At 46.2% G+C, this 23,017-nt stretch overlaps 1 protein-coding gene across 9 annotated transcripts in view; it reads right to left on the bottom strand.

Moving 5' to 3' along the window:
• The window catches only part of nrxn2b (neurexin 2b), a 943,005-nt gene that overhangs the window by 16,991 nt on the left and 902,997 nt on the right, over window positions 1-23,017 (bottom strand). For all 9 annotated transcript variants that reach the window (XM_029753594.1, XM_029753600.1, XM_029753598.1 and 6 more), the window contains one exon: window positions 5,445-5,773. In XM_029753594.1, the coding sequence (XP_029609454.1) occupies window positions 5,445-5,773 (329 nt within the window). The remainder of the gene's footprint in view (window positions 1-5,444; window positions 5,774-23,017) is intronic.

Here is a 23,017-nt window from a genome sequence, read left to right as displayed (position 1 = left end):
ATCAGGTGTGCTAGTACCTGAACATACCAAATGTAATGGCTGGTGGTACACGGAGTATTGTGACGTAGACCCTAGACACTGATCTTGGGTCAGTTTTGCATTTCCACCACTAATAGGTAAGGTTAAGATTGTAGGAGGGGAAGCTGACCCTAGATCTGTCCCAAGGGGAAACTTTGTCCGGAGCGGGCTCCTTGAGGTGAGGTTTGAGAGATCACATGCCCTGACTGCGCATAGGAGGGGCTCCTACGGATCTTAGTTTACCCCAAACCACAGCCTCCAAATTGGGGTCAGCGCAGGAGAAGTGATGACTTCCCCCATTCTGTAGCATCTAGTCTTCTATCAGGGTAAAAACGAACACATAAAAAAGTATGTTCTTCTTTAAACCATCAAAGCATTTTTTGCCATGGTCAAAGTGTCTCGCAACGGGCAGCTCACAGCTTTTTTGTTGCTCCGGCTTGCAGGAGAAATCTACATTTGGGTTCGCTTGCCTGTGTCCCGTCCCCCTGTCCCGTTGAGTGGTCGAGGGGCTACAGGCTTGTTAAACCAGTGCTGAGACGTTAGCTTGGGCCCCGGCTGCGGCTGTATAGTATACATTCTGTAGTGCAATTACCGAGTTGGATGTCCTATTAACTACACAGACGACAGAGTGTGTGTATCCTGTGTGTGTATGCGTGCTGGGACGCAAAGCCAGCAAGCTCCATGTAAACACTGCATGACTAATGAATGGGCCATGTGGACAGGGTCGAGACGATCGAAACCTTGTCAATAAACCGGCGAATTGGGAGCTTTGACAGCCTTCTTGTTCTATACTAGTTTTCTTTATTAGCCCAGCGCCTATGTTTTTAAGGATGTGCGTACGACCACAAACATTTCTATAGGAATAGGAGTGCCCCATCAGATCAGCTGCCCAGGAAATGGAAGTGAGAAAATCAATAGGATCTGATGGGCGGCCCTCTTACTTGTTGAATGTTGCCGTGTGATCTGGGTTTCTACAGCTGTAAAGGGATGGAGCTGTTTCAGCTATGGATGTAATGTGTCATATGGGATTTTTTTTTTTGGGGGGGGGGGGTGACATGTTCGCCTTTCCTTCGTCTTTGTCTTCATTGTCTTTCTGCTCCCGCTAGTTTTCTTTCGACCCCCAAAACTCAATACTCATGTTCTGTCTCTTCCTGTCCTCCCTTCCTCCATTTCTCTGTCTCCTCTGTCTCCCTCTCTCTCTGTCTCCTTTTGCCTCCGTCTGCTTCTCAACACTCCACCTCTCCTCCCCCTTCCTCCATTTCCCTCTCCCCGTCTCCACTCTCTCCTTGTCCGCCAGAGGAGCCCAATCTGGGCCTGTGTTCGTCAGGGAGAGAGAGCAAGGCGAGCTCGCCGGGCCGTGAAAATGACACATCAGCCATTAGTGGCGCAAAAGGGACACACACCAGGAAGAGCAGGGCAATGACAGAGCCATCCGTTAGAGTGGGGAAAGCTGGGTTAGCCCAACAAAGCATCGGCTGACTGGGGAGCGTTAAGGAGGCTTAGATCATATACTTTGTCACCACGGTACTTGGTTGAGTAACTCGTTCGTAATGACTTCTTTCTCCGGGTTTTTGCTTTTCGTAATAAAAGGTTATTTCGGGATTATCATGTGCTCCCGTATAGGCACAAGGCAATATAGCAAAGCTGTTCAAATTTGTGAAAATCTCTGCGAAATGTGGAAGAACTGTAATATTGCCTATAAAAACACACGGCAGGACTAGGACTTGTGTTATGACTTTGGTGCGGCGCATGTCAAGCAATAAACATTACGCTCGTTAATTCCAAACAGCGCCGTGGTGGAGCACCATACAAACAGAAACACCAGCTATCTGCTAGAGCTGAATGTGCCTCTGGGCACCAGGACGCCTACAGACATTTCTCAAGATGGCTGTCTATTTCACAGCACACAAAACAACACCCGCTAAGGAGCCTTGTCATTACACACTTCTACACGCCGATGTCTAGTCTGCCTAGAGGCCAGTAGAGAGACATTGATATGGAATACATATTGAGTGACACATGCATGCATTGTAGACACACACAGAGACGGAGACAGGCACGTAAAAGATGAGCAGCGCATATCCAGGTTTAGGTTACACTGATCTTACGTTTACCAGCTCGGCACAGAGAGTAGCTAAACCGCAGACCACCGGGAAAGAGGTAATCAGATATAACATTGGTAATGGCCCAAATGGAACCATATCCCCTCATCTAGGGCACAACTTTTAACCAGGGCAGATGGGGCTCTGGTCAAAAGTAGTGCACTGTATAGGGAAAAGGGTGCCATTTGGGACGCAGCCCAGTGCGTAATGGAACTCTACAGGGGTTACCGAGCTCCGTTCCTAATAGTAGAGCCAGTTGCAGCATCCTCCAGAGCGTTCACTTTGGAAGGACAATCTTTCTGTGTTGATAATGGCGCGGTACTAACGCTACAACCGTCGCATTATACACACAGGACTCTGGAAGGATGAAGTAGCTCGCAGCATTGATCTTTGTACAGTCCACATTGTCTGAGCTCCTTTTCTACTCCCCTTCTCGAAACCAATGGATAGAGTACACAGGCAGTCCCTGACTGCTTTGATAACGCTGCATAGAGATAATTAAGCTCATTTTCCACTCATTTATTGAATTTAGTGAAGCTGAAATCAAAGGACTGTGGCTCCGGCTACGCGGCGCGATGAGGGAAGGATGGTGCTGGAAAAAGTCCCAAAAGGGAAACAAACAACGGCTGCCCAAACGCGAACATTCAATTAGATAAGACTTGATTGGTGTTTGCAGTGCGGTAGCTGGTAGCATAAGACGCCCACATCTCTCTAGTCTACCCTTACACCCCCTCACCCCCCCCTGGCACGCTCCGTCTCTTCTTTTGTCTCTCACTCTCGCATCCCTCTTGCTCTCCGTCTCTCCATCTTTCTCCAGCCCTCTCTCGCTTTCTCTATCCGAGAAGCTTTTAGTTCCACACAGTAGTTAGCACTGTTGTTATTGGCTGAGAAGAGAGAGAGAGAGAGAGAGAGAGAGAGAGAGAGAGAGAGAGAGAGAGAGAGAGAGAGAGAGAGAGAGAGAGAAAGCGAGACAGGAGCGAGAGAGGAGTGAGACGGGCCTTCACTTTCAAGTGTGGTGAGTTAGGAAAATGGAGGCAAAGAGAGATGGGAGAAAGAAAGAGCGGGAGGTAGGTAGTTGGTATGAGAGCAATGTCCTAAGGCAGAGAACGCTTCGTCATGGTTGTCAAAGGTAGGCTGTCAGGCCAAGAGGTTTGTGTGATTGATCTCAGGTAAGCTTCCGAGGACAAGGAGGGTGATAATGAACAAGCTGTTTGAGAGAAACCCAATGTTAATGTTACTTTTAGCTTAACGTCTTCGCCATGCAACACCACGCAAACCTTTTGAAATGGCAGAAACAGCCACAGCTTGTTAGAACTGTGCTTCACCCAACCTAACCTTATAGGCTCAGCATGGTCAATCTGACGTCCGACAGTGTTTACTGCGACGCTGCCTCCGCAGAAAGAGCATTCATACTTCCTGCGCTTGGCGGACCACAGCAGAGCTGTTGTGAAGGAAGTTGTCAAGGAAGAGAGTGTGTTTCTACAGGACCTCCCGCCCTCACCTACCGTCAACCAATCATGTCAATGTGGAGGTATTACGGCGCCAAACAGAGCCCTCTTCATGGTTCCGTAATTTGGGGAGGCGCACGGCGACGTGCCACAGAGCTCGATTTGGCCTCCACAAGCCTCCAGAGGCTCCGCGATTGCGTCACACCCTCTGTGCGAATTCTCCGGATGGCATTGCCAGCGCGAGTATTAATTGAGCCTGCCTGGAATTGCAGATGTGTGGTGTTTGAACTTTTGGGACTATTCCGTTTGTTCAAGTTGTGTCAGGCACGCTCAATCAATATAGCAAAAGTGTTTGGAAGAAAAACTTTTACACTCTAAAACCAACAGCTCGTCCTCCACCTAACTCCCATTTCTCTCTGGGCGCCTGGATCCTAATACTACTCTAACGCTATACCACCACACTACTACAGCATACTGCTAATGTAGCTGTGCTGTATTACATTACAATGCATGCGGCTTGCGTCTAATTAATAGACGGTATGGGCTGTGAAATTGGAAGAAACAATTCCCTCTCTTGGAGGACACGGGCCTGTTATTACAGCTTATTATGGGTTGCGTGGGGACATGGGCGGCATTGTGACAGCATACGGACCGTGTGTCTAGTTCACCGAATAGCTCTATCGCCCGTTGTTCCCCAATTGCCACTTCCAGGATTGGTGGATCGAGTGATCGTAACATGTTGAGATTAGTACTAGGAAAACGTAGCCTTTGTATGGGGACGTGTATACTAGACACACGGGTAGGGCGCGTTCACTCGAACACACACACGATAACAACATGTTGAGAGGGTGAGGCAGGGTAATTGAGGCAAGGAATTTATTTGCGTTTATTCCTTCGATGCCACAACTGTCTGGCTACTTGTGATTGGTCTGGATGGATGTGATTCATATTGCCTCTAACAATGTGTCTGGGCTTCGATCTGTGATTTTGCTTTAGAAGGAATCAAAATGCCCGTCTGGATTGCTCTAATGGGGTATACTAGACTTGTTAACGGGCTCGTTTGAAGTTCTGAATGTCAAACTTTGGCCAAACAGAGAGTACGTAGCTACAGAAAGTTTGTATGATTCTGTAGAGGAATAACTACTATGAAACAGTCATGACCCCAGACCCCCCCACCTCCTCCCCACTCCACCCCAGACCCCCCCACCTCCCCCCACTCCACCCCAGTTCCCCCCCACCTCCTCCCCACTCCACCCCAGACCCCCTCACCTCCCCCCACTCCACCCCAGTTCCCCCCCACCTCCTCCCCACTCCACCCCAGACCCCCTCACCTCCCCCCACTCCACCCCAGTTCCCCCCCACCTCCTCCCCACTCCACCCCAGACCCCCTCACCTCCTTCCCACTCCACCCCAGTTCCCCCCCACCTCCTCCCCACTCCACCCCAGTTCCCCTCACCTCCCCCCACGCCACCCCAGTTCCCCCCCACTCCACCCCAGTTCCCCCCTCACCTCCTCCCCACTCCACCCCAGTTCCCCTCATCTCCCCCACACCACCCCAGTTCCCCCCCACCTCCTCCCCACCTCACCCCAGTTCCCCCCCACCTCCTCCCCACTCCACCCCAGTTCCCCCCCACCTCCTCCCCACTCCACTCCAGTTCCCCTCACCTCCTCCCCACTCCACCCCAGTTCCCCTCACCTCCTCCCCACTCCACCCCAGTTCCCCCCTCACCTCCTCCCCACTCCACCCCAGTTCCCCCCTCACCTCCTCCCCCCCTCACCTCCTCCCCCCTCCACCCCAGTTCCCCCTCACCTCCTCCCCACACACCCCAGTTCCCCACCAACTCCCCCCACTCCACCCCAGTCCTCCCCTACTAACCTGTGTGACACTGTCCCTCATGGTGGGTGAACGCTGCTTGCGGGTGGTGGTGGTAGCCATGGTCGTGGTTGTCTCCATGATGGTGGTGGACATGTCGGCCAGCGGCGTGGTGCTGGTGGTGTCCGTGGTGAGCACCGAGGGCACGTCGCCCACTAGCCGCAGGTTGCCCTTGGCCTGCACGTTGGGGTCGCCCTCGGCTGCCAGCTTGAGTACCTGCAGCCCGTTGTAGTAGAGGCCCGAGATCTGGCCCTGGAAGTGACGGGCCTTGTCGCCGCCACCACCACCAATCTTGATGAACGCCTGGCTGTTGAAGATGGTCAACTGTCGACCTAGTGGAGGGAGGAGAGAAAGTTGGGAAGATGCAGAAAGGAGAAAGAGGGAAGAGAGAGGTGGGAGATAAAATGAGGGTAGGATAAAGAGAAAGGGGTGAAGATAGATAGGTGGGCAGAGAAACAAATAGAGAGAGAAGAAGAGAAAGCAAAAAGCGGAAAGAGGAGAGAGAAGCGGCGAAAGAAGACACTATCAGTCTTTGTCTCTTCGTAGGCTGCACAACACACAAGCCAATACCCCACACTCACTCACACACAGACAGACAGAGTGAAACAATGGGGGACAGTATCCATCACATGGGGGGATTTTCCCCTGGTAACGCGTTAAGGAGATTGGAACCTTGCCTGAGCCGTGCTGCTACAGGTGGCGGCCATTATGGCTCGACTCTGACACACGCGGGCCACTCAGTTTCACAGCAGAGACTGAAGAATGTGGAAACTGGCAGTCTAATAGATTGCAGGGTGTAGCCGTGGGCTGACCCTGAGGCTGGGGGCTGGGTGGAGTCGCATCGCATTCGCCACAGAGATGGAATACATTACAGAGCCCGGTGTCATCGACCCCAATGCACCTGCGACACAGCACAAATGATGAAGTGCCTCGGACAGACAAAAAAAATTAAATAAATCCCATCCCAAAGTACGGAGACGGAGAAGCCGTTTAGGAAAAATAAACCACTTCTGAGGAAATAATGTAATGTTTAATTCAACAGCGCTCTCTCTTATGGTCCTCCAGTCATTACTATGCATCTGGATTGGACAGATGAGGGTTCGGCTCATTTGCATGTTCCATTACTAATGTGTTACCAGGGGTTGGTGGAGGGGGGTGATCTGAAGATCATTTTTTTCTTTGCTGATATCAGTCCTCTTTTATTTCCCCTCTGCTTCCCTCACACTTGTTTTCTCAGTGGATGGGGTGTCATGCTGGGCCAATCAGGTTGGATATCAGAAGTGATGACCCTTGACCACATTAATGGGCCTCCCGGGGGGTGTGGTGGGGGGGAGAGGAGGATTACTGTAGGATATTGTTTTGGAGGAAGTGGGTTAAAATGAGATTTGATGAGGTAATTACTGCAGAGAGGGGAAGGAGCAGAGGGGAAGCCAAATTGGCCCTCTTTATGGATTAATCAATGCCTGTTGGGAGTGTGTGTGTGTGTGTGTGTGTGTGAAATGGATCATGCACACTAGTATGTGTGGGATGGACTCCCCAGTGATGACAGATCATGGTAATGGGATACTTTGAGTGTTTGTGTGTGTGTGTGTGTGTGTGTGTGTGTGTGTGTGTGTGTGTGTGTGTGTGTGTGTGTGTTTGCACACGTGCCCATCTAATGTGTGTGGAATGTGTGCAATTATAAAGATTATGTTTACATTTCTACATTACTGTCCTCTACATTACAAACCCCTAGAGGATAGACTTCAATCATTTAGAGGACAGAAATGGAAAATAGCTCCCATTCCCTTTCAATTAAGAGAAAAAACATGACTTTCTTACTGGCTTAATAACGTATTGTGAGCATGTCTGCGTGTGTACGTGTGTGTGTGTATGAGCATGTCTATGCCTGTGTATGCATGCTGTGTGCATAAAGCCTCCAGTGAGACAGTCCATTACACATGCCATGCCATCATTAGATGTGATCATTAGGTCCATCTGAACCCCAATAGGGATACTCTCCTATCCCCTAACGATGACACTTAAAAGGAAAAATCGACTCTGAAACTATATTTTGGTATTTGTTTCATTAGTCCACTGTTAATACAGGTCTAATCTCAGTTACACAGAAGTAAAATTTATTTCACCCGTGTTTACCATGGCCAAAAATGTCATAAATTTTTACGATATTAGCAAATTTTGACTTTTCGGCGATGGAATCTGGTGGAAACCGTTTATCATCCGCAAACGGACATGAAAATCATTGCACCGGTTTGAGCACCACTTTCGCCCAATCCTGATTCGTCCAAATAATCAATGACGAAAACCCCAAACCAGGAACTACTGCCTTGACAGATTCTCGCCATTTCATCTGTCCACGAGAATATTTCTGTTTTTGTCAGCAGTCAAGTTTTCAAGATATTGGACTGTCAAGAAGCAAAGTGTCACTTGCCACATCACCATGACGATGCAAAACGCATCATGCCATGAAAACTTGACCCCTGACATGCAACAAAAATGTGGGACTGTATCAACAGTGGACTAATGAAAGAAATACCAAAAGACCGTTTTTGAGTGGAGTTTTCCGTTAATGTAAGGCATATGCGCTGTCGCCATAACACCGTAGCTCTCGCTCACTGTTATCTCAGTGAAGATGCTGCTCGGCATGTTTTGTTGGGGAAAGGGATAGTGGTGAAGAGAAGCGAGAGACTTGGTAGAGGATGGACATCAGCAAGGACAATCCGTCAGAACATCGGGGCACGCACTAGGCACAAGTGTGCGCACATACACACGCTAACACGTACTATACACGCGTTGAAGCGTACACACACACCACACGTTGTTCACACACACTTTCAGCCCCTACACACGCCCGCACACACACTCACTCTTGATCTCCTCCCACACACGTACTTGGTCCCCCACTGTGAGGGAGGATCATCTCTTGTCCTTGACCAGAGGACGGAGACACACACGTCAGCCCAGTGGCTCTCCTGTTTCAGAGGTGCTGTCTCAGCAACCCTGTCTCTCCAGGGGAGGCCCAGACTCCAGATAGGCAGACAGCAGAGGAGAGGACACGGTCTGTCTGTCTCAGAGCCTGGATATTAAATCGCCTCTCAGCTTACCACGCTCTATCGTGGCCACCCAACCACTCCTGTACCTAACATTCTCCCCTGTGAGTATAGTGATCCTCAGTGAGAAGACTGAAATGAGAATTTCTTCCTAGGGGCAGGAGTTTTATCATGATCAGGTCACGCGGTCAGGAACGACTCCTGTCCCAAATGAGTGCAGTGATCATCAGAAAACTACTAAGGTGAAATATGGAATTTCCAGTAGCTATGCGGAAGCTACGGAATACTGCTACGGAATACTACAGCCGAGTGATACTTTTAGCCTGTAAAAGTATTGTTGTACACAGTTATGTTGTACTGTGAGAAGTTAGTGTGTATGCTGAGAGGAAGTGAATTAAAACAGTCAAGTATCCAACACTTGAGAGGTCCTTGAAGACATTCTATTACCTCCTGAACATCAGTCAGAGGAAAAAGTGCCCTCCGGAAGAGAGAGGGAATCAGTGTTTGTTTGTGTGGCTGTCTGATGGAGAGGATACTAACAGGAGCTGATGAAGTTATTGTTTTGGGGCCTGCCGGGTCAAATTGAAACTGACGTGTCACTTCAGGGGCCATTTAGGCTGGGGGGGGGGGGGGGGGGGGGGGTTTAGAGGAAGGGAGAGGAGAGAGGAGGGGGAGAAGGGAAGGTCTTGGCACGACTGGCAATCGGACAGCTTAAGACACAACGGGTATGTGTGTGTGTGTGTGTATTTGTGTGTGCATAATAACTTGCGCGAGCTGTCAGACGTGTCAGGGAGGTGACCTTTGCGTGCGTTACAGGTGGCCTTTTGGAACACCACATTTTTTCTGTGTGTGTGTATATGTGTGTGTGTGCAGTGTTTGTCCTTTCAGTGGACAGCCCCGGGCTGGAGGTGCATTGATGAGGGTTTATTGGACCAATTTGTGTCTTGAATCAGGTGGCAGTGGCCCGGTCTCCCTGGGCCCTTATGATGATGGGCACTATTTGGCCTTAGGGCCCAGGGCTGGGCTGGCACAGAGACTCTAAAATCTAAGCTGTGAAGACAGCCACTAGCTGATCTTCATTAAAACACTTATTCAGGAAGACACACACACACTACTACCCAATTAACTTCAGCCCTGCCAACCGTAGAGTGATGGACGTCGCTCTGCACGGAAGGAGCTTAAGTCACTTAGGTGACGGTCTCTCTCTCTCCCTCCCACTCTCTATCCCACTTGCTGTTATATATTTTCTGCTCTCACTTTCTGTCTGTCTAACTATATCGCACTCTCTTTCTATCTATTTTACATGGGAATATTTTCAGAGTAGCTTCCCCAACAGCGCTCTCTGCCACCAGCTTCCTCTCCCCCTTCCTCTATCATTAGAACATGGCTGTATTGTGTGTTATTCCTGGGTGTCTCGTCCCCTGCTGAATGCACATGGATGTTTTGTGTTCTAACCCGTGTGGGAGAACATCCAGTCAATCTGACTGACAGGGGATGACGCTGGCTAGATAGCGCTGGGGATAAGAATAGCACTACGGAAAACATGTACTGCAGACAGAGAACATGCTAGAAAGCAGAGAGAGAGAGAGAGAGAGAGAGAGAGAGAGAGAGAGAGAGAGATAAACGAGGGATTTAACGGTGAATAAGAGGGAAGGAGGAGAATTGCTGTATGCAGAGTGAAGATGACAGCCAAACAGATAGCTTAGCATGTTGTCATGTAAATCCCTTGAGCTAGAGAGAGGGGTCTGCATTGGAGTGTCATAACACTCCGGCCTCATCACGACCCTCTCCAAGGCCTCTCACATGGCATCTGTCATCAGTGGCACAACCTGGAAAATAGTCCCAGTCGTTTGGTTGCTCGTAAAAAACAAGACAGGATCGGGGAAGTGAAGAAGGGGGGGTGGGGTCGGGGGGTGGCGTTGTTCAAAGCATTATGGACCTCAATCACTCGCGCCTTTCCCAAATCACAAGGGGGCTTAGCGACTGATAGCCTAGCAAGCTGGCCAGGAGGTGAGAGATGCATTGCCGCTTCGATTTCCGCACTGAGGGCATGAGCTAACGATCCCCTAGCACCGATCCTATGACCCATGTTATGAACCCCTTGTGTCGCGGCAAAGAAGGGGGGGGGGGGGGGGGGGGGGGGGGGTTCAATCACTAATGTGGAATGCCACAGGCTTTGGTTGTGACAGTAAATTAATATTTTCGGGGGGAGGAGGGGATGGGGCTTCTTGTTGCATATCACACACAGACTGTCATTTTCTTGGAGAGGGAACAGTTGAGGCTCCTCAGAGGAGGAAGGGGAGGGCCATCCTTCTCAGCAAATTTCATTAAATGTTTAAATAGTGAAACATTATTTTGCAATGAAGGTCTACAGCAGCCTCAACAGCACTCTGTAGGGTAGCACCATGGTGTAGCCGGAGGACAGCTAGTTTCCGTCCTCTGCGTACATTGACTCCAATACAAAACCTAGGATGCGTATGGTTGTCAGCAGCATACCACCCTGCATCCCATTGCTGGCTTACATCTAAAGCTAAGTGGGGTTGGTCCTGTTCAGTCCCTGGATGGGAGACCAGATGCTGCTGGAAGTGGTGTTGGATGGCCAGTAGGAGGCACTCTTTCCTCTGGTCTAAAAAATATCCCAATACCCCAGGGCAGTGCCCTGTGTAGGGTGCTGTCTTTCGGATGGGACGTTAAACAGGCCTCCTGACTCTCTGAGGTCATTAAAGATCCCATTACACTTATTGTAGGGGTGTTAACCCTGGTGTCCTGGCTAAATTCCCAATCTGGCCCTCATACCATCACAGCCACCTAATCATCCCCAGCTTACAATTGGCTCATTCATCCCCCTCCTCTCCCCTGAAACTATTCCCCAGGTTGTTGCTGTAAATGAGAATGTGTTCTCAGTCAACTTACCTGGTAAAATAAATGGTTCTCACCCCCTTCCATAGACACAGTAATTGTGACAACTTCTGGAGGATGTCCTCCAACCAATCAGAGTTCTTGCAGCATGAACTGACATGTTGTCCACCCAATCAAAGGATCAGAGAATTAATATAGTACTGAAGGCATAAGCTACAGCTAGCTAGCACTGCATAAAATGTGGAAAGTAGTTGACTCAAAAAGAGAGAAATTCAATAGTTGAACAGTTTTGAAGAAATCCATTTCTTTAAAAAAAATGAAGGAGAAGCAAGAAAGAGACAGTGAAAGAGAGCTATATTTTGTTGTATTTTTTTTCTTCACTTTCACTTAGCTAGCAAATGCAGCTAGCTAGTTTAGCCAAACAGAGTGGGATGCTATATTAGCTAGCTGGTTATGGCTATCCAACACTGGAACTCTTCCAAGTCAAGGTAAGCTTCTGGTTTTATTATTTTATTACCACCGGTGTAACTGCTAAACTGCTTGCTGCTGACTACTGCATGATTGTAGCAGGTTTACTAACGCGTTAGTTCCAGTAGCTATGTTGACTATGATGTTAATATGGTGACAATGATGTAGGCTGTGTGTAGCAGTTAGCGTTTATGATATGAAGGTTTGGCTTGGAAAGGTTTTTTCACCAGGTAGCAAACAGCTGATGTGTTGTCCACTGAAGTCCACAATCGAAGGGAAAAGGTGAGAACGGGAGAGATTAGATGTATGAAGGAATTATACAATGATCAAAGGGATTATGCTGTTTGTATGTGGCTGCTATGAAAGTGAACTGTGTTTACCGCGTGATCAAGGTTGTATTCATTCCGCCGATTCTGTTGCAAAACGTTTCTTAAACGGAAGCAAACGGAACGAAATGGGGATAAACATGCCTGAATTTGTCCAATAGAAACTCTCGTTTGCAAGTGTTGGACTAATGATTACCCCCTAGATCAGCTAGGTGGTGTGCAAGGCGGTATTGAATGTGTGAATGTCTGTCACCTTGATTACTCAAATTTCTCTCAACCTCGTGATGGGTATAGGGAAAATTTGAGTATAACGTAGTAGCCTAAACCTATCGATGCTACATTGAGCTGTGTGAATGGAATATGAATGACAGTCATCCAATATGTTGTAATAGAAATAAGGCCATGCTCATAAAAAAAGTACTCTATTTGTCCTCATCTAAAACAGCACCGACTGCCACTGAGAGGGAAATATCAGTAAGATATATTTTGGGCGAGAGAAAACACCAAAATGGGTTCAATTGTTTTCGTTGTTGTTATCTCCCAATTGTTAAAAACGTCTTAGGGCTAGGCCCCTTTTTTCTCAATTTCCTCCTGAATGACGTGCCTAAAGTAAACTGCCTGTAGCTCAGGCCCTGAAGCCAGGATATGTATATAATTGGTACCATTGGAAGGAAAACACTTCGAAGTTGGTCCCGTGTGGCTCAGTTGGTAGAGCATGGTGTTTGCAACGCCAGGGTTGTGGGTTCGATTCCCACGGGGGACCAGTACGGAGAAAAAAATGTATGAAATGTATGCATTCACTACTGTAAGTCGCTCTGGATAAGAGTGTCTGCTAAATGACTAAAATGTAAGTTTGTAGAAATGTTAGGGGTAGATTATCGGATTCCACTCTCTGCAAGTTGAACGAGTGGATAACTCAAATCAACTACATGTTATAGCTGGGGACCCTTTGGATGACAAATCAGAGGAAGATTTTTTCAAAAAGTAAGTGAATATTCAATCTTTATATGTGAATGTATGAAACCTGTACCGATGGAAAATTATTTTGATGTGGGGCACCGTCCTCAAACAATCGCATCGCATGTTTTCACTGTAATAGCTACTGTAAATCGGACAGTGCAGTTAGATTAACAAGAATTTAAGCTTTCAGCCGATATAAGACACTTATATGTACCTAAATGATTAAAATCCATAATATTTCTGATTATATATTTGAATTATTGTTCTGCTAGCGGGACACCTATCTCTAAGCCCACTGATATAACAAGAGATTTTGACTCTGACACCTAATCGGCGATTAGGTGTCAGAGTCAAAATCTCTAGTCATATCAGTGGAACCAGGGCTCTTGTTATATCAGTGGGACCAGTATATCTAGGGACCAGGGCTCAGCTGGCCTGGGCTCAGAGACTCTAGAGACTGGGCTAGTATAGGAGGGTGACATCCATTAGTTGGTCTTCATTAAAACAACCACTCAGGACGACACACACACTACTAACTAATGAACTAGCCCTACTACAAACTGTAGAGTGAGAGACGTCCCTCAGTGATGGAGTTCAAGTCACTTACAGTGCATTCGGATAGTATTCAGACCCATTGACTTTTTTCCTCATTTTGTTAAGTTACTGCCTTATTCTAAAATTAAGTAGTTTTTTCCCCTCGTCAATTTACACACACCTCATAATGACAAAGCTAAAACAGATTTTTAGAGATTTTTGCAAATGTATTAATAATAAAAAACTGAAATAACACATTTACATTAGTATTCAGACCCTTTAATCTGTGTTGAAGCACCTTTGGGAGCCTCGAGTCTTCTTGGGTATGATGCTAAAAGCTTGGTACACCTGTATTTGGGGAGTTTCTCCCATTGTTCTCTGCAGGTGCTCTCAAGCTCTGTCAGGTTGGATGGGGAGCTGCACAGCTATTTTCAGGTGTCTCCTGAGATAATCAACATTTGAGTCGGGGCTCTGGCTGGGCCACTCAAGGATATTCAGAGACTTGTCCCAAAGCCACTCCTGCATTGTCTTGGCTGTGTGCTTAGCGTTGTTGTCCTGTTGGAAGGTGAACCTACGCCCCAGTCTGAGGCCCTGAAGCTGGTTTTCATCAAGGATCTCTCTGTACTTTGTAACCCTTATTTAACTAGGCAAGTCAGTTAAGAACAAATTCTTATTGACAATGACAGCCTACCGTGGAACAGTGGGTCAACTGCCTTGTTCAGGGGCAGAACGACAGAATTTTACCCTGTCAGCTCGGGGATTTCATCCAGCAACCTTTCGGCTACTGGCCCAACGCTCTAACCACTAGTCTAACTGCCGCCCTCCTTTGCTCCTTTCATCTTTCCCTTGATCCTGAATAGTCTCCCAGTCCCTGCTGCTGAAAACCATCCCTACAGCATGATGCTGCCACCACCATGCTTCACCGTAGGGATGGTGTCAGGTTTCCTCCAGACGTGACAATTGGCATTCAGGCCAAAGAATTCAATTTTGGTTTCATAAGACCAGAGAATCAAGATTATCATGGTCTGAGAGTCCTTAACGTGCCTATTGACAAACTCCAAGCGGGCTGTCAGTGCCATTTACTGAGGAGTGGCTTCCATCTGGCCACTCTTGTCACGATCGTCGTTTGAAGCATACTCAGACCAAAGCACAGCGTGATCTGGGTTCCACATGTTTATTGAATTAAACTCTCAAAAAAACAATAAAGAATAAACGAACACGTGAAGCTATGGAGTGCTCACAAGCAACTACACATAAACAAGATCCCACAAAACACAGTGGGGAAAATGGCTGCCTAAATATGATCCCCAATCAGAGACAACGCTAAACAGCTGCCTCTGATTGGGAACCATACCAAACACAACAACATAGAAATAATAAACCTAGAACACCCCCTAGTCACGCCCTGACCTACTATACCATAGAGAACCAAGGGCTCTCTATGGTCAGGGAGTGACAACTCTGCCTTAAAGGCCTGATTGGTGGAGTGCTGCAGAGATAGTTGCCCTTCTGGAAGGTTCTCCCATCTCAACAGAGGAACTCTGGTACTCAGTCAAAGTGACCATTGAATTCTTTGTCACCTCCCTGACCAAGGCCCTTCTCCCCCTATTGCTCAGTTTGGACAGGCGGCCAGCTCTTCCTAGAGCTGGCCGCCGGTGGTTCCAAACTTATTCCATTTAAGAATTATGGAGGCCACTGTATTCTTGGGGACCTTCAATGCTGCAATTTTTGGTACTCTTCCCCCAGATCTGTGCCTCGACACAGTCCTGTCTCGGAGCTCTACAGACAATTCCTTCGACCTCATGGCTTGGTTTTTGCTCTGACATGCACTGTCAACTGTGGGACCTTTATATAGACAGGTGTGTGCCTTTCCAAATCATGTCCAATCAATTGAATTTACCACAGGTGGACTCCAAGAAACATCTCAAGGATGATAAATGAAAACAGGATGCACCTGAGCTCAATTTCAAGTCTCATAGCAAAGGGTCTGAATACTTATGTAAATAAGGTTTTTCTGTTTTTTGATTTTTATACATTTGCCAAAATGTCTAAGAACCTGTTTTTGCTTTGCCATTATGGGGTATTGTGCATAGATTGATGAGGAAAAGCATTTATTTAATCAATTTTAGGCTGTAACATAACAAATTGTGAAAAAAGAGAAGGGGTCTGAATACTTTCCAAATGCACTGTATGTGATGCTCTCTCTGTGTTGCTAGTCGGAACTAGGAATCTCAGAAATGTTCAACTTGCTAACTGGTTGTAGTTACACGCGTCCCGCGTTCAACGAGTCAGCATGTCGGAAATTGAATTGTTCTCAGCATTCTAATTTCCCAATTGTTAACCCCACTCTTATGAAAATATATTTTCACCTAGGGCCCGGGGCTCAGCTGGGCTGGGTTTAGAAACTGGGCTAGGACAGGAGGGTGACAGACACTACTGTAGCTTTTCCTCATTAAAACAGCCAATAGGATGACACACACACTAATTCCCAATTAACTTTAGCCCTGCCGACACTAGAGTGATGGACCTCCCTCTGCGATGAAAGAGTCCAAGTCACTTACATGAGCATCTCTCTCTCTCTCGCTCTCTCAATTTAATTTGAATTCAATTTCAATTTTTAAGGGCTTTAATTGGCATGGGAAACATATTTTAACATTACCAAAGCAAGTAAAGTAGATAATAAACTAAATTAAAAATAAAATTAACTAGCCATTTCAAATGTCATATTATGTGAAATTAGTTAAATTACAAAAGGGAAAATAAATAAGCATACATATGGGTTACAATGGTGTTTGTTCTTCACTGGTTGCCCTTTTCTTGTGGCAACAGGTCACAAATATTGCTGCTGTGATGGCACACTGTGGTATTTCACCCAATAGATAATATAAAAATATTACGGGAGTTTATCAAAATTGGGTTTATTTAAAAATGCTTTGTGGGTCTGTGTAATCTGAGCGAAATATGTGTCTCCAATATGGTCATACATTTGGCAAGAAGTTAGGAAGTGGAGTTCAGTTTCCACCTCATTTTGTGGAAAGTGTGCACATAGCCTGTCTTCTCTGGAGAGCCAGGTCTGCCTACGTCGGCCTTTCTCAATAGCAAGGCTATGCTCATTGAGTCTGTACATAGTCAAAGCTTTCCTTAAGTTTGGGCCAGTCACAGTGGCCAGGTATTCTACCACTGTGTACTCTCTGTTTAGGGCCAAATAGCATTCTAGTTTGCTGTTTTTTTGTTGATTCTTTCCAATGTATCAAGTAATTATCTTTTTGTCTTCTCAAGATTTGGTTGAGTCTATTGTCTTGCTGTCCTGGAGCTCTGTGGGGTCTGTTTGTGTTTGTGAACAGAGCCCCAGCACAAGCTTGCTTAGCGAGACTCTTCTCCAGGTTTCTCTCTCTGTATGTGATGGCTTTGTTAGGGAAGGTTTGGGAATCGCTTCCTTTTAGGTGGTTGCAGAATTTAACGTCTCTTTTCTGGATTTTGATCACTAACGGGTATCGGCCTAATTCTGCTCGGCATGCATTATTTGGTGTTTTACGTTGTACACTGAGGATATTTTTGCTGAATTCTGCATGCAGAGAATCAATTTGGTCTTTTTCCCATTTTGTGAATTCTTGGTTGGTGAGCAGACCCCAGACCTCACAACCATAAAGGACAATGGGTTCAATAACTGATTCAAGTATTTTCTGCCAGATCCAAATTGGTATGTCAAATGTATTTATTTGTTATTTTTGATGGCGTAGAAGGCCCTTCTTGCCTTGTCTCTCAGATCGTTCAGAGCTTTGTGGAAGTTACCTGTGGAGCTGATGTTTTGACCAAGGTATGTATACTTTTTTGTGTACTCTAGGGCAACGGTGTCTTGATGGAATTTGTATTAGTAGTCCTGCCAACTGGACCTTTTATGGAACACCATTATTTTTTTCATACTGAGATTTACTGTCAGGGCCCAGGTCTGACAGAATCTGTGCAGAAGATCTAGGTCCTCCTGTAGGCCCTCCTTGGTTGGGGACAGAAGCACCGGATCATAAGCAAACAGTAGACATTTGACTTCAGATTCTAGTAGGGTGAAGCTGGGTGCTACAGACTGTTCTAGTGCCCTTGCCAATTCGTTTATATATATTTTGAAGAGGGTGGGGCTTAAGCTGCATCCCTGTCTCACCCCACAGCCCCGTGGAAAGAAATGTCTGTTTTTTGTCAATTTTAACCACACATTTGAAAGTTTGTGTACATGGATTTTATAATGTTATGTTTTCCCCCAACACCACTTTCCATCAATTTGTATAGCAGACCCTCATGCCAAATTGAGTAAAATATTTTTTGAAATCAACAAAGCATGGGAAGTCTTTGCATTTGTTTTTGTTTGTTTGTTTGTCACTTAGGGTGTGCAGGGTGAATATGTGGTCTGCCATACGGTAATTTGGTAAAAAGCCAATTTGACATTTGCTCAGTACATTGTTTTCACTGAGGAAATGTATGAGTCTGCTTGACGCATATCCCACGGTAGTTATTGGGGTCAAATTTGTCTCCACTTTTGTGTATTGGGGCCAGAGCTAAGAATGATGTTAAAGAGTTTAAGTATAGCCAATTGGAATTTGTGGTCTGTATATTTTATAATTTCATTGAGGATACCATCAACACCACAGGCCTTTTTGGGTTGGATGGTTTGTATTTTGTCCTGTAGTTCATTCAATGTAATTGGAGAATCCAGTAGGTTCTGGTAGTCTTTAATAGTTGATTCTAAGATTTGTATTTGATCATATATGTACATACATATAGATCGTATATGTATTTGCTGTTTGTTCTTTGTTATAGGCCCAAAAAGATTGAAGAAGTGGTTCACCCATACATCTCCGTTTTGGATAGATAACTCTTCACGTTGTTGTTTGTTTAGTGTTTTCAATTTTCCAGGAAGTGGTTAGAGTCTATGGATTCTTCAATTACATTGAGCTGATTTCTAACGTGCTGTTCCTTCTTTTTCCATGGTGTATTTCTGTATTGTTTTAGTGATTCACTATAGTAAAGGCTCAGGATTCTGGGTTTCTATGTTTTTGGTTGGATAGGTTTCTCCATTTATTTCTTAGGTTTTTGCATTCTTCATCAAACCATTTGTCATTGTTGTAAATTTTCTTCTGTTTGACATTTTTAGATTTGATAGGGAAGCTGAGAGGTCAAATATACTGTTTAGGTTTTCTACTGCCAAGTTTACACATTCGATATTACAGTGAAACGTTTTGTCCTAATAGTTTTTTGGTAGGTTTCCACATTACTTTCCTTCCATCTATGGCATTTCTTAATATTATTCAGTTCCTTTGGCTTTGATGCCTCATGATTGAGTATTGCTCTGGTCAAGAAGACTGTGATTTTGCTGTGATCTGATAGGGGTGTCAGTGGGCTGACTCTGAACGCTCTGAGAGACTCTGGGTTGAGGTCAGTGATAAAGTAGTTTACAGTACTACTGCCAAGAGATGAGCTATAGGTGTACCTACCATAGGAATCCCCTCAAATCTACCATTGACTATGCACAAACCCAGCGTGCGACAGAGCTGCAGGAGTTGTGACCCGTTTTTGTTGGTTATGTTGTCGTAGTTGTGCCTAGGGGGGCATATGGGGGAGGGAATGCTGTCACCTCCAGGTAGGTGTTTGTCCCCCTGTGTGCTGAGGGTGTCAGGTTCTTGTCCAGTTCTGGCATTTAGGTCGCCACAAACTAGTACATGTCCCTGGGCCTGGAAATGATTGATTTCCCCCTCCAGGATGGTGAAGCTGTCTTCATTAAAGTATGGGAATTGTAGTGGGGGGATATAGGTAGCACACAGGAGGACATTTTCTTTGAGATCATTTCTTTTTGAATTTCTAGCCAAATGTAAAATGTTCCTGTTTTGATTAATTTAATAGAGTGAGTTACAGCAGGTCTGCTCCATTCCAAATTAGCATACCATCTTCCATTTCCTTCTCTCGCTCGCTCTCTTATATTTCCTTTTATATATCTCTCTCTTTGCCTCTCTCTGTAACTATCTGACCTTCCTTCTTTCTATGGGTATCTTTCAGTATGTCACTCCCTCTTCCTTCTGATTGATTTCCTTTCTTCTTTCTCTCTCTATATACTTTTCTCTCACACTAGACCCAGGTCGTGGCTGTAAATGAGAATGTGTTCTCAGTCAACTTACCTGATAAAATAAGGGTAAAATAAAAAAAATGATACAAAATAAAGCTCTTTGCTCCCACCTCAGTCTCCCTCACTCCCTCCATCATTAGAACATGGCTGTATTGTGTGTTATTTCCCCCTGCTGAATCCACATGAATGTTCTGTGTTCTAATTCGTGAGAGATTAGCTTAGCATGTTGTCATATAAATCCCTTGAGCCAGAGAAAGAAGTCTGATTTGGAGTGTCGTAACTCCGGCCTCATCACGACCCTCTCTCAGGCCTCTTGACCCTCTCTCAGGCCTCTCACACTGTATCTGTCATCAGCGGCGCGCCCTGGAAAACAGTCCCAGTAGGTTGGTCGCTCGGAAACAAGAGAGGATCAGGGAAGCGATGAATGCTCTTCCTCACTCTTCACTCCATAAGCGGGCATCTGGGGAAGGCAATCACTCGTGCCCTCGCCAAATCACAACGGGGGACTTAGCGGCTGATAGCCTAGCAGGTTGGCCAAGAGGTGAGAGATGCATTTCCGCTTCGATTTCCTCACTGAAGGCACGAGCTAACGATCCCCTAGTGCCAATTCTACGAGGGGGGGGGGGGATTTTTCAGTCACTAATGTGCACTGGAACAGTGGAATGACACAGGCTTTGGTTGTGACAGGAAATCCATATATTTTCGAGGGGAGGAGCTTCCTCTTGAATATCACATGCGGGTTGTCATTTTCTTGGAGAGGGAAATATTTGTTTGCGAGAGGAATCATTGAGACAGGTTGAACTGTTCTCTGGGTTGTAATGTCCAGATATGAAAATAGATGTTGGTTATATGGAACCACAGAATGATGAAAAAGAACAAGGTGATGAGATTGAGATGGCACATTTCCGTAAGTGATTTCTTCAGGTGTGTTTTCATGAGCCAGAAAGTGAGCCAGAATCATGGTGAAATAATAATTCCCAATATTGGCCCTTCTATTTTGACTGCACATTCATTTAAAATTGAAATACAGTATCTCTGCCATTTTTTTTATTAATGCCCCCCTCTGTCCTTGACTTTTCCTAAATAAGTACAGTATATAACAGAAGTATTGTGTTAGAATTTCGATTTCACAAACATCATTTGTTTAATAAGCAGTTTAAGAGGACATGTCATTTTCAGAGTAACATGAGGTTAAGACGTTTTGATTTCTATATAGTATCAGAAAGACCAGGTTCTGAGGTTTCCAAAACACTTACCTTTGCCAAATACCTCTCACAACTGAAGAGAAGAGCACTCTTTCAAAATATGAATTTTTCCAACAATAACAGCTGTTCCATGCGCTCCACAGGTGAGCACGCGGCAGCAGATAGCCCACAGTAAACTAATGAAATACATATCTTTTTTGTTACCCAAGACCTTCATAAACACAACCAAAGGAAACATTTCCCCGATAGCATATATGAAATATATATATTAGACCGTCAAAATGACTGCTCATTGGCTCAAAGTGCCGTCCCTTGAGGCCCGGCTTTTCGAGTGACTTCTCGTTTTCATTTCTAGCTGAAATGAATGCAGACAGACAGGGCCATAAGACACTCATAGAGACTATCGCCTAGCCGAGTGAAACGATATGAGGAGGGGAGAGAAAGAAGAGACTTCAGGGAGAATTGGAGACGTGAAATGACAGGAGAGAGGGAGGAAGACAAACGAGTGCAGGGCTAAAGGAAGATCACAGGCCTGATAAAGGAGAGGAGCGACTGAGGGCAAGAAAAGAGTGTTAACCAGGGATGATGGAGAGAAGAAAAGGTCGAAGGAGAGAGTGAGAGGGGGAGAGAGATGACGAGAAATACATCAGGGGAGAGAAAGGAGGAGGGAGTTAGTGAAAAAAATGGAGAGAGAGTGTCAACCAGTGATGGAGAGACGAAAAGGTGGAGGGAGAGGGAAGGAGAGCGAAACCAGGGGAGAGAAAGGAGGAAGGAGTTAGTGAAACAGAGGGAGAGATTGAGAGTATGTGCATTGACATGCTAACTAAACCCATGTCTGAGTAACACAACTTCAGTGGATCATACAACGCAAGCTTCCCCATTTCCCTTTCTGGTTTCGAGCTAATCATACGGCTAGCCTAGCAGCAATCGCTGGGGCTCGGCAGAGAAAAACCACGGGGCTCAGTTACTAGTTCCATGGGAAACATGTTCACATCAACTGTATCACTGTTTCCCTCTCCACTGACCAGAAGAGAATCAGTGGGGCATAACGCATCTACATCCGTGTATCCATTTCCATGTTTTCTTCTCGATGAGGGAAAAGATGAGCCGGGGACGGTAATTACCGGCTGAGCCGACGGAGCCGTGGAGGAGTGGGCAGAGTCCGTCCACGCTCGGCTGCCTAATGCACAGATTGCCTGTCTGAAGGCTTTGGTAATGAGAGCAAGCCTGCAACCTCCAGTGGATGTGGAGGGGAGGGTGAAGTTCGAACACAGTTCAGCCCCTTCCAAGTGGCTAAGGTGGGGGAGAGGTGGCAGGAGGAAGCGGGGCTGGATGTTCTGGATGGATGTTCTGGATCTAACGGCATTCCAGTGGTAGGGATCAGAGGGAGGGATTGGAAGTAGAGACTGGAGAGGCCTCCAACATCATTATGCTCCCTTTCTTCCTTAGCCTGTTTTATCTAGGAGAGAGGGTGTGACACACCGAGGTAGACGCTACCATCTTAAATGCTTTGCAGTGGCGACTCGGCTAGTGGGCCAGATGGATGGATTACCCAGGCTCCTCCACTGCGAAGGCACCGCTTGAGGGGTTTTTGATTGACAGAAGCTTGGAATGTTTACACCGAGAACCTTTCGTATCGCTTGGCCGTTGTCAAATCATTCCCTCAATTCCGGGATTCAACAGAGAATCTCAAGAAAAACACAGGCTTTTCTCCCTTTAACCCTCCTCTTTTCCCACCTCCGAGCCAAGACAGAATGGGGTGCACTGCTGACAGAGTTGATTATGAAGTGGGTAGTAGTTATCTCCTTAGCGCAAGGCGCTCTTTGCTAATTAAGTATTTTTCTTTTTTTTATTCCACTGGAAAAGTAGGCGATTTGGTAACGCTCTGAATTAATTGTGTTTGACAAAGGAAGGCGAGGGGCGGAATGCACCGTGACTTTAGGAGAGAAAGCGCTGTGTGAGGGAGTTGTGAGGCCCTCGGGGGCCAGGGGACGGTAGATAGAGACATACTGTGGCGGGGAGGTACAGGAGGACTTCAGACAGGGTACAGTACACTCGATAAAGC

This window comes from Salmo trutta, chromosome 5, assembly GCF_901001165.1.
Source record: "Salmo trutta chromosome 5, fSalTru1.1, whole genome shotgun sequence".
Classification (NCBI taxonomy): domain Eukaryota; kingdom Metazoa; phylum Chordata; class Actinopteri; order Salmoniformes; family Salmonidae; genus Salmo; species Salmo trutta.
This window is presented reverse-complemented; position numbering and strand designations above follow the sequence as displayed.